Raw genomic sequence first — 12830 nt, forward strand, 5'->3', positions numbered from 1 at the left:
AGGACCATACAAGATGGATTCAAGAAGGCTCTGCAATTTGCAGAGCCATTCCAGCATCAATATTGGCAGTTTTAGCTGAAGAGAAATGTTACCCTCTCTCTCTCGCTCTCTTAATTCGAATATTCTTTTCTCTTTGCCATGCTAACTTTTTACTAGTTTATGTGATGATTGCAATAGGGGAAGTGAATGATTGTCCCATGGAGGAAGTCCGACTAACCGATCACTGATGACCCAAGCTTGTCAATGCTGACGTTTCGAACACGGCTTTTGGGGTTTTTTTTTCTTCTTTCATGTGCCTGTGCTTTCCTTTATAAATCAATTCTTCTGATATGTCAAAATCCGATGACCATTGGAACCATTTCCGTTCACATAGCAATTCTTCCAATTTGAGATTGGAGAGTCGGGTGAATGGAAAGATTTTATTTTTTGTAAATTAGTAAAGTATTAAATCCTTATAATGTAAAAACAAAATTTGTATTTGCAGCTAAACCGCAAACCCTTGATTCTGCACCGTTGGATTTCATTTTGAATACATGGCCTAGATTAGGCCATTGGCTGCAGCAGCTTTAAATAATAATTCATAGATTCACTTAAATGGACAAATTTTGCATGTGGGAATATTTAAACGGTAAAGATTCACTCATTCAAAGAATCTTTTACGCTCTTTTTGGTATCAATTATCATTGTCTATTATGAGAGTTTTTCATTGTTTTAAATTGTTTGGCATCCATTATTATTTTTATTTTTATTTAAAATAATAGAAAAACCTCCAAATTCCACGATGGATCAAAAGTCCATTAGGCTACGTTTGTTTGGGAAAATTATTGAAAAAATGTAGATTTCTTACTTTTTCTTTAAATCTCAAATGGAGGCGTTTGGTTCTGCAATTTCTTGGAATCGGCTTCCAGAGAATCATGGTTCCACCCAAAAAAATTGCGTTTGCTTGCAAAATGATTCCGAATCCACGTGGTTCGTGAGAATCGGGCGGTTCCATGTTTTAGTGTAAAATTCAGATTTTTTGGAAACCACCTCAATCCAAACAGAATCACCATTTTGGGTTTACGGTATAAATGGAGATGATTGTGTAAGAATCACCCCAGGATCGTGAACTCGAGACGGTTAGCATCGAACCTCCTCCAAGCCTGAGTCGCAGACTTTCTTCTCTTCGAGACTCTGCTTCAACATCGTGAAGTCGAAAAAAACGAGACCATCGAAGCTTCACCATCGAACCAGAAGGTCCTCCTTCATCGTGAACTCGAGACGGTGAGCATCATGAACTCCAGGCGGTGAGCATTGAACCTCCTCCAAGCCCTAGTCGCAGACTCTTCTCTCAGCATCGTGAAGTCGAAAAGGTGAGACCTTCGAAGCTTCACCATCGAACCACGAACCAGAAGCTCCTCCAAACCCATAGTCGCAGAAGCTTATCTTCAGCATCTTGAACTCGAGGCGGTGAGACCATCGAACCTAAGCTTGCAAACCTTCTCCTTTATCGTTTCCTTGTTTGTAGAAATATTAGAGCTGCTTCGTTCTTTATATATAAATCTGATAGAGACGATGAGAACCAGTTAGGACCTAGTTCGTCTCTGTAGATTTTTTATTCCTTTCAATCTCATTCCTTTTTTTTCTTTTGGGTAAAATCTTTCATTCTCTATATATGTTTTATTCCAGCACTCTATAGATCTCAACTCCTTTTCCTTAGAATAAGCAGATACTTTTTGATCTGTACCTCCTGATTTGTAAGACTGTTCACAACTCAAATGAAAAAAAACTATATTTGGGTTGCTGCACCTGCAAAATAAAGAAACAGTTAACACATGATGCATGTACACAACATACTACAGGCACATATGTCCAAGAAGTTCAAAGCTCACACAAACATGTATCTATTTTTCTTTTCACGTATAATACAAAATAAAACATGCAGGGTCAAAATAATCAAAACCAAAAATCTACATATAAATCATCTAAGCATAGATACCCAAGTCAAAACCATGAAGTGATGCTCTTATGGATTGATGAAACTGAGATTTTTTCAAAGTACGTGTTGTCTTATATCAAGTATTGTATTGCATTGGTATGTATAATCTAGTGGGTCCTTTTAGAAGGAAGAGTTAGAAATACTAAAGTGTCTCCCTGGAAGATGTAAATTATTGCGGAAGCTATTGGAGGGCTAAGTTTTAACTAGATCTGCTTGTAAATTTTCTGCTAGAAGTATCCTAAGGCCAAGGATTGAAGTATCGAAGTTTAGTATTGTATCATTAGGGGAATTAAAAACAGCATTGTTTCATATGAAGTATTGTGTCGTACTAGTCTCTCCAATCTGATATATTACCTTAAAAAAAAAGGTTAGAAGAAAATATTGAATTGTCTCCATGGAAGATGTAAATTATCTCGGAAGGAGTTGGCTCTAAGGTTTAGTAAGGTTTAGTATTGCATCGAATCAGTTTGTATAATTTGTGTTCTCCTTTGAAAACAAAATGAAGAGGTGTATGGATATGCATTGTATTGATTTGATTGCATCCAGTATAGTTAAGTACCCAAAAAAAAAAACTCTTGTCAGAGGGGGATTTTTATTTTTTTTGGGGGTTGGGGGTGGTGGGGGTATAAACATATCCAGGAATATTCCAAGAATGTAGGCTATGTAATGCAAGTCAAGCCAACAAAGATCATATTCTTCTGCATTTTATTGCCATTGGGTAAATGTGGGACCACTAGTCATCAATTTAGAATGAACAAGGGATCTACTCATCAAGGCAAAGACATTGTTAATAGCTGACCAACATGTTGATGATGAAGTACTCTAAATTTTAGTTCATCTAGGTTACACCAAATGTATTGTAATCTTTGTCATCTATCTAATCTATTCAATTTCTTCTTTACACCATTAATATGTTGATTTGCGCTGATTAATTGTGGTATTTTGGTCTTTATATTGTTATTTCTTAATCTATGTTATTCAATTTGAAAGCAGTGGTAGCAATGATGATGCGGTCTTGGACATTGCCGATGTGGTAGGCCGCACAGAACAATTATGATGGGAATCATATCGAAAGGAAATTGCAAAACAAATCATGGAAGCTTATTAGGATAGATGATGAATGTATAGATACTTATTTTCTTTATAAGTATTTGGTGTAATTTTAGTTTTAGTAGACATTACATTGATATTGTAGTAAGTATGATTGTTTTCTTGGAAAATTTATAGTTTATATGAATATTGTTAAGCTAATATTTTGTTTGATGCATTTTTTGGTAATTAGTTAATTGTTAATATTTAGATTAATAGGATTTTTTTTTTGGGTATTAATTTCTAGAAAATTTTCATTTTGACATACCAAACTTATTTTTCATTCTATAATTTATTGTCGACAAATCTCACCAAACCATTTTTCATTCTTGACCAATAATGAATTCTTATACTTATTTCTTTTAAATAGTCATAATAGACAATGAGAATTGATACCAAAAAGAGCCTTAATTTAGCCGTCCGCTAATTGGAGCAGTGCCATGTAGGCCAGCAACCCTAACCTTTGGTTTTGCAAAATTTCTGCAGAAAATCTTCTAAAAGTTAGTTCGGCGAGAACACCGTATCGGCGAATTGTAGACTTGCAAGTATAAGGTCTCCTTTCCGTGGTGGCTTCAGCTTCTGTTCTCAAGGTGGTAGTTTACAAGAAAAACTGATGGAGTTAGTAATTGCATCGTCTCCCATCGATGCTGGGATCAGTTGTTGGGACTTGCATTCCGGCGAAGAGAAGCTCCGTCACCGATCATGTTCCTCTGCTTCTCATGGCCTCACCTTGGTCGGTCGTCGCTTCCTTGCATCTTCACAGCTTCGGGACTCTTCTTCGTCGTCCGGCTCCATTCTCTACTGGTCTTGGAATAAGGTCTTCTCTTTCACTCTCTTGCCTTCCTGTTCCCTTTTTATTCTTCAATCTATAGGAACTTAGTTCATCGCACAAAACTAGAAATTCCTTGTGCAAACAATGATACTAAGTAACTACTAATCACTTGCTTATCACACCACTTTTTGAATGCACTGAAAGCCCTCGGCTTACTGATTAGGGCGAGTAGGTTCCGGTTGGTTGAAGATGATATTACGCGGTGTTCAAAATCAGCCTTGAAGTGAATGAATTAGAAAGAACGAAGAAGTAAGGAAATGAGGTTATGATGAATGAAATTGGAATTTGCAAAAAGAAAGTCTCACTCCAAGAATTCTCAGCTTTGAACCTTTGATCCGGGGGCCCTGTTCTATCCACTAACCATGTAAAAAAATGATGGGTGGAATGGCGCTGTAGGAACCGGTCGGATTCGAACCGACGAATAGAAGTTTTGCAGACTCATGCCTTAGCCACTTGGCTACGGTTCCCTATCAATTCCATGTCTTTCCCCCTAATCACACCACTTTTTGAATCTCTTAATCTTGCAGGCTCAGGTTGAAGTTAAAAGCTTTCCTGCTGAGCCAATCAATCCACTTGTTTCTTATAGTGAGGGAACATACATCATCGGAGGAGGATTATCTGGTGACATTTATATTTGGGAGGTGAGTTTTTCTTCTTCTTTGTTATTGGATATCTTGTTGAATTGCTGCAGATTTGGTGATTTTGGGAAATTTAAGTGGTGCCATTTTATTTTTAATTTCTTCCTATGTATATTACAAGCCAGGTATTTAGTGGCCGACTACTTAAGAGGTGGCGTGCTCATTATAGGGCTGTTACTTGCTTAGTACTCGCAGAAGGAGATTCACTATTAATCTCTGGGGCCGAGGATGGATGTGTCAGAGTTTGGTCGCTTATCATGTACTCTATTCCCCTCCTTTAGTCGTAGCATCATGATTGCTTTTGGGTATTTATAAAGGGTTTGTCTTATTGAAATGCTTATGACCTAGTTTGCTTCCTCTTTTTGTATAGGATGTTTGATGATATCGGGAGGGAAGCAGCAACACACCTCTATCTATACAGTTTCAATGAACACACTCTTTGTGTGACTGCTGTTGTTTCTGGTTATGGAGGGTGCAATGCAATTGTTGTATCTGCTCTTGAGGATCGAACGTGTAAGGTTCGCTAGTTTTCCAAATGAGTTGCATTTTTCAGTCTTATGTAACTATAATTCATACAACTCATATTATATTTATTGGTATTATGATCATTAGGGTAGCCAATATGTTGGACTTGTTGCAAATTAGACTTATTGAAACTTCTTTTTGAGGATGAACAAAATAATCATTAACCAAAACCCTGAAGGGGAAAAAGAATACAAGAGAGAGAAAAGGAGAGGAAGAGAAGAACAAGGAGGGGGGTGGGACTACTATCAACTAGCCATAAAAAAAGAGGATCCTAGACCCTATGTATGCGTTTGGTAACGTTTCTGTTCTGAGAAACTAGTTCTTATGCAAAACCGTTTTTTAATGTTTTTGTGCTAAAAGACTGTTCTTTGCTTGAAAATGGCGTTTGATAAATCAGTTCTGAAAATATTTCCAGAACACTAATAATATAATAAGTTGGTGTTTTTTTTCTTCTCGTTTTTGGGTTGAAAAATAAAGTTTTTGTTTGATAAACTCGTTTTAAAGCTTCATTTTGAACAAATTTTATCACTTTTGTTTCTGGTCTTTGGTAAAAACATCTTTTTTATGTTATGCAAAAAGTGTTCTTTAGAACACTTTTCTAACCGGTTCGTTCTTAAAGAACAGAAGAACGGACCGTTTTATCAAACGCCTCTAACCCGTTCTTCCGTTCCCAAAGAACAGAAGAACGCCAAAAACGTTTTTTAAGAACGTTATCAAACGCACCCTATGAGACTACAACAATCCCATTCCTGAGGATATCCATTTTTTTTTTTTTTTTATATTTTATCTTTTTTATTTTGGTTTTTTTTGAAGGGGGGTTGGCGCTGCAAACGGGTAGAAACATGGAAACAGACGGCCCTTCAAATCAAATCAAGAGATCTAGAGTTGGAGGTTCATCTTATATGATTTCGCTCCCACCACAAGTGAGAGACCAAGGTAGGAACATCAGTTTACCTACCGTATAACAAATAGAATTGCCACCAAAGTATGAAAAACCAAGCCTAATCTCTGGAACGAAAGGGTGCTAGGGGCGGGCGGGGGTTGGCGCCAAACGGGTAGAAACATGGAACAGACGGCCCTCCAAATCAAATCAAGAGATCTAGAGTTGGAGGTTCATCTTATATGATTTCTCTCCCACCACAAGTGAGAGACCAAGGTAGGAACATCAGTTTACCTACCGTATAACAAATAGAATTGCCACCAAAGTGTGAAAAACCAAGCCTAATCTCTAGAGAAACGAAAGGAGTGCTAGGAGCGGGGCCAAATGGTGACAATAGATTTCGCCCACAAGGAGCGGGGCCAAATGGTGACAATAGATTTCGCCCACAAGGAGCGGGAGAAGGGGCAAGGAAGAAGAGGTGGTCTACATCTTCATGGCCCTTCCAACAAAGGGTGCAATTAGGGTTGACATTTAGGTGCCAGAGGTTAAGGAAAGACTAAGTGGGGAGGCCAAGGTTGAAGGCTGTCCAATTGGTGAATATGTGGCGGGGAATTCAACTTTTGGACCAAACTACGGGGTCCGGAGCAAATGGGGAGGAAGGTTGCCGGATTAGGTTCTATGTAGAGGAGGTGGAGAAGATACCAGATGAGGGGAGCTAGGTTATGAGGTCTTGGGGGAGGGGGTGAAAAAGAAAGAGGGGGGGGGGGGGAGGTTGGACCACACTTGAGCTGTACTTAGAGGGGAGGGAGACTGAGGGATCCAAGGTTTATTGGAAGTGAAGTCAGAGAGTAGGGTGAGTTTGGTGATTCGAGAGGCATAGGCTTGGCGAGGGCCAATTGTAGAGAATACCCAGAGGACACCAAGGTCAAGCCAGAAGTAGGTGGTAGTACCATCGACAGCCTGGGTGGAGATGGCAAGGAGTGCTAGGGGTCTAAGGAGGAGGAGCTTCCTCCAATCCCCAGAAGGGTTAAGGGGAAGGGAAACAATCCAGATGGAGTTATCTCTTGACAAGTAGGAGTAAATCTCGTTGACCCAGATTAAGTCATGCATGGAGGAGATTTTCCATATAAATTTCAATAGCTAGCATAGTTGTAATCACGAGTCCTGTGAAAACTGAGATGACCCTCAGATTTTGGGTGACAAGCAGAGGGCCGGCTGATGGGGTGGAGAAACCTGTTGGAATCTTGGCCTTTCTAGAGGAACCCTCAAAAGAGGGATTGCATGGCTCGTATTATTCCTTTGGGCAGGGAGAAACACCACACCAGTAGAGGTAGCCTCGTGCACTGGGATGCTCTTTTTTGGAGAATCCTTCTAATGCTAGGATTCTTTAGATCCAATCAGAGAATTCAATTGCAGAAATAGTATACCTTTTTAACGGGAATTAGAACTGATATGCAATTGTGGGAAATAATAGAAACTTAGAAAGATACAAGTAGGAATCACCACTGGTACCCTAACCTTGGAATATCCACCAGGGTTCCTACTGAATCACCACAGCTGGAAACTCTGGATTTCTAAAGAGCTAAAGGCAAAGCAAATCTTTCATTCATCAAATTCATATTCAGCCAAAATCCCTTAAAGACCTACATTAAAGATTTGAAAAAATACTCAAACTTAGAACTTGTACCAAGCAAACAGCTGCTAACCTTGGAGGTAGTCTTAACACCTAGGATATTATAGGACAATATGTAAAACAATTTTAAACAATGCTGGACGCATAGAAATCTAACCTAACCCAACTAAAACACTTAACAATAATTAACTATAGAATATTCAACTCTTGCTTACCCCATAACTTAAGTTAATAAATTCCATATTCTTCCTGCCTAGTCAGTGTTCAGGATGGCACACCCTCGATCCACTTCACTACTCAAGTTGATCCCTAGTTTGGTTGTGGCAGGTGACTTGAATGTCATCAAAGCGTTTTAAAAAAAAAGAATGAAAAAAAATCTGCAGTTTTGCCCCATTTGCTAAGCCATCTGCCATTTTCGTGTAGGCATCGTTTGTTTGCTAGATTTGAAGTGGGGTGGGAAAAAGTAAACTTTTCCATGAAATCCGAAAGCATGGCTTGTTTGGTTCAATGAGGTGGGGAAGTGGGCAGACAAGCTTCCTTAAATTAAGGAAGCTTGTTTGCCGACATGGCATGTCACTTTTTCCACCCCATCATTTTAAAAAAGTCCTACATATTTAGTGGGACTTTGTAGGAAAGTGAGGGATATAATAAAAGTGGGACCCACATTTGCTACTTTTTCGCAAAATCCTTTCCTTTCCTTATCCCCCGCTCCACTACAAGTGGGTCCCACGTGTTTATTTTTTCCACCCTTTTTTATTTTGTATACAAATGATGCCGTAGTGTCTTGCACGGAAAATTGACTGGTGATATAGGTATGTGATTCTCTAGCATACGTAGTGCTCTGAAGTGTTCTTTTCTTCTATCGTCAGTTTGCTGTATTTTATTGCTGGATTATGTAGAATACTGTTGTTCTGTTGGTATATGTCTTTTAGGATACTGTTAAAATACATAGAGGGTGGGTGGGCCTTGCTGCAATAGTAAGGTTGCCCTATTTTGGACCAAAATTGATAGATTCAAAGTTGGAAACAGCCTTGTTGTGATTCAGGAGGGCAAGGCTGCATACATTATGACCTTTTCCAGGCCCTGCAGTGGTGGGAGCCTTGGGCACTGGTTACACCCTTTAGTACTTTTAAACACACATCCTGCTGTACTATTAAAAAATGTATCCTGACATGAAGTCTCTCAGGTTTGGAGCTTGTCCAAGGGAAAGTTATTGAGATCTATTGAGTTCCCTTCTGTAATTGATGCTATTGCACTGGATCCCGGTGAACATGTATTTTATGCTGGCAGTAGAGATGGGAAGATATTCATTGCTGCACTTGCTGCTGAAAGCCCATCGAACAGCATTTATGGGAAGCATATCATTGGTTTGCTGTCAGATCACAGGTTTCTTGCTTCAGTTATTCTGAGTTTTGTTTTATAGTCTACAGTTCGACATGAATTATTTGTTTGATGGTTTTCACAACTTGTTTTTTTGTTGTATGTCTTCTTTGGATTTGGTATTCTGGCAAGCAATTCAAATCTCCAGTATGGGAGTATCCTTCTTTTTATACATATGGTTGACTTGGTTAACTTTTCTCAAAAGTTGATTATGCTTTGTAATGACCGATGGACTGATGGATCTTCAAGTGATTGGCTTAATTAGGGATCTGTGGAAAAGATTCTAATCTGATGGTTGGTGTGGCTGGTCTGGTTGGTTATGGATAATAGAAATAGTGAGAAAATTTTCACCAAGAAAATGTTGGGTAAAAAGTGGAAAACAAATTATGTAGACTTATAATCCAAATAGGTTTCTTTTCTTGGGAAATAGACTTGGGTTGGGTTATATACACAAATGGGCATTTGATCCCATTCGTTTAACTTCTGATTGGCCAAATTAGTGGATCTAAAGTATGGATAACTAGGTTGAGTATGATAATAGCTTCTTTACTTGGCTTTTATTTTTTGTTTTCTGAAGTTGTTATAGTTTAGTTCCATTGATTTATTTGACCTAGTGGTCAATCTAAGCTAGAAGGTGACCAGCACACGACAAAATTAAGGATTTTGAGTGAATTTCAGTTTCCTAGTTGGTCTAAGTTACCTAATAGGTTATGTGGCTTGGGTTAGGCCTTTCCCTTTTAGTGTAGGAATCTATTTTTGAGTCTTTTATGCAGGGTTGTGACAGGGCCTATTATTGAAGCAAAATTTAGTATTTGGAATTTGGCATTGGTTGCTGCCTTTCTTCTCTGAGAAAGACCTTGTTTAGTGCTTAAAGTGCTTATGGGTTAGTTCCTTGTCGTTTCAAGTCCAGGTTGTGTGACTGGTGTTTGAAATCCAAGTGCTGATTAAAGTCCAGAGAAAATTACATATACACCCCTTGGAATTTATTCTATTACATTTTCACCCCTTACGTTTCCAAATATATATCGACCCTACGCCTATTAGAATAATGGGGCTAAGTGATGAGTCAACCTCTACCATATTTTCCAAAATTCCATATTGCCCTTCTTTATTTCAAACCCTAAAATAAAAAACCAAAAGAAAGAAGAACAGTTTCATTTTTGGCTGCTACTCTTCACCACCACTGGCTTTTTCTTCTTCTTCTTCTATAACAATAGCCTTGTCACTTCTTTCTTCTCTTCCTCCATGCTGAGCACTGCATTGCAATATGATATTGATATGCCATTAAAGAATGACCCAGTTTCTTCAAGGATATGGGTTAACTATTGGTTTCCAATTTGTACTTTGTTTTCATTTAGCGGTTACTTCTGAGGTGGGAAAATGAACAAGTGTGGCCTGCCATGGGACTAGTGGAAGAAGTCTATCTCCTAATTTCCTGTGGCAGGTTATCTGTCTTCCCACCTTGAAATCCATGCTTTTGTCCCTCTTTCTCTCTCAATTGCAAAACGAGGGAGTTCAGAGGAAGCTAATAAGAAAGAAAAGCAAGAATCCCCTGTGACAAAAAGAAGCAAAAAAGGAGTTGCAAATTAGAAAAATGGAAGGAATATCAGCAAGCTTGTATAAGGAGCTGAGAGACAGCTTGAAGAGAAGAGACTACGAGCGTTTTGATGGGTCCAACAGGTTTCGCAGCCAAAGAATCGAGTGGAGCTGTTTGCTTCTTCGGAAGATGCCACCAGACTGGAATAACAGCTGCTAGGAAGTGATTTGGCAGATCAAGGAGAAACGCTGAGGGTAGGCCCCACTAAAGAAACTTAAAATGTAATTTATTTCTTCTTAATATAAAAGCTCTCTGTTAATCGACTAAAATAATAAATATTTAATCAGTGCAAATGTGTCGTTTGTATTTAAAACTGATGGCATTGGGTACCGGGGAGACATTTGTAATAGAGTGAATTTCAAGGGATGTAAACATACTTGTTTACGAACCCGGGGGTAATATATGTAATTTTCTCCAAGTCCAAGTCTCAGCTTGTTGGTGTTTCAAGTCAAACTTGCTGCTGAGTCCAGGGGAGCTGTTAGTGTTTTGTCTTTCATGTCTAAGCTCCCGTTTTGGCTACGAGATCAGCCTGTGTTTGAAGATTCATCTTCTCTAACAAGTAACAAGGTTCCAGTTCAAATTATTGCCCATTTGAATTTTTTGCTATTAAAGGATTGCAACTGTAGTGAGTTGAATTTGAATTTTGCACTTTCTCTCTCCTAATTTTCAGCAGAATGAGCAAGGTGCTTTTGTGAAGATTTTGCCCAGCTCAATCCAATTATTGTATTATCATCCCTTTTGGGCCAAATCATCCCCACACCATCCTAACAAAACCATTTGAATCTCGTTCCACTCTGACCAGCCGATTTTCGAGAATTGCGCTTTTACCTTCAGTCCTATCATGCTAGATAATCTATAACCCCAGATTTAGTTCTCAATTTATCATGGCTCCCACCGTTGACCATAGACCTAACCCTCAAGTGGCCAGAAACCTGGTGTTGTTCTACTTGAGTTGGTTGGCTGGTACAAGATCTTGATTAACTGTGCCTAGTTGATCCCCTTCAATCTAGGGCTACATCAATAAATACAGAATATGAAAGAGTAAATAGGCTGTGGATTAGTGTAATTGTGTAGATGAGAAAGAATATGGGAATGAAAAAGCCAGATGGTAGTGCTGTGTTTGGGAGGATCAAATTTGAAAGTTGAGGTATAAAGAAAAACCCATATAATAGGAAAGATAAAAAGAAACAGAAAGTTTAGGAGAGAAGATAGGAAGGAAGGTGTGACTGGTGGGAAACAGAGGGAATAATGTGCATGAGAAAGAGAGAACACAGCATAGCCAATTTTCCTACAAAACTAATCTATTGGAATCAAAATCATGGATGCAATGAGTTTTGATTAAATTGTTACAAATAGAGATAAACTTTCATATATTGACTCCACTAATGATTCTTAACCTTCTTAAACCAACTTAAACACCTTACAACCCAAACACTACTTGTGAGGACTCTTATAGATTAGATGAACTTGGCTACTTAATAAAACATGGGATTTTCAGAATACTCTCATTAAATCCCAACTTTTGGCTTACATAAGATGACCATTACAACAAAAAGTAGAAAAAATAATGAGCCTGTCGCCTATAGAACCAACCATAAGTCAAAATTCTTTATTCGAAGGCTCGATTGATTTGATTTGGCACCCTTAACTGCGTCGCTTTGTTGTCTTTCTTTCCTTTTCTTTTCTTTCCATTTTTTCTTCTTTTTTGGTAGAACATTAGTTTACCCTAGCTTACTAAGAAGAACTGAGAATGCAGCTGTATCCATTTTTGGATTTGGCATCTGTTATTTGTATGGTAGCCATCCATCTAGATTAGTACTTTTTAAAAAAAATATTTTTTTAGCTTTAGGTAAGATAGTAATTTGTATTAAGAAAAGAAAGGGGAATTTTTAAATTTTTTTTTTTTTATTTTAACAACTGGCACATCTGAGGTACATCAACACTGCTGATTTTCAGGCCACTCACTCAGTAACCCTACCCTTCCCACCTTTGGCAATGCCGTCAGGAAGGGTCGAACCACAAGCAAGTTCACCTATCCATTAATCAAACCTGAATCTGAGGTTCCCTTTCTATTTCAGCTTGGGTTATAGATGGTCAGTATGACGTTAGTAAGTTGGTATGAGTCTACAATTTGAGAACATTTTGTACCGAAAGAATTGAGTAAAAGTGCAAGTAATTCTAGTAATTTCCCCCTCAGTTGTGTCTAATACTGTTGAAAATTATTTCATCATGGATATTTCGATTTTTCTGATGGAAGCCCAATGTTATCAAGTGAATA

The 12830-nt window shown here is 38.3% G+C and overlaps 1 protein-coding gene across 1 annotated transcript in view; it reads left to right on the forward strand.

The window, feature by feature from the left end:
* Positions 1–920: 920 nt before the first annotated feature.
* LOC149019233 (protein ROOT INITIATION DEFECTIVE 3-like) overlaps positions 921–12830 on the forward strand; it is a 32040-nt gene continuing 20130 nt past the window's right edge. Inside the window, exons 1-6 of the mRNA XM_089153274.1 lie at positions 921–1449; positions 3554–3884; positions 4427–4540; positions 4663–4796; positions 4908–5055; positions 8762–8961. Coding sequence (XP_089009400.1) covers positions 3681–3884; positions 4427–4540; positions 4663–4796; positions 4908–5055; positions 8762–8961 — 800 coding nt within the window. The 5' untranslated portion in view covers positions 921–1449; positions 3554–3680. The remainder of the gene's footprint in view (positions 1450–3553; positions 3885–4426; positions 4541–4662; positions 4797–4907; positions 5056–8761; positions 8962–12830) is intronic.

Source organism: Hakea prostrata, chromosome 4 (genome assembly GCF_041222555.1).
Source record: "Hakea prostrata isolate BN-2017 chromosome 4, UWA_Hpros_2, whole genome shotgun sequence".
Taxonomy (NCBI): domain Eukaryota; kingdom Viridiplantae; phylum Streptophyta; class Magnoliopsida; order Proteales; family Proteaceae; genus Hakea; species Hakea prostrata.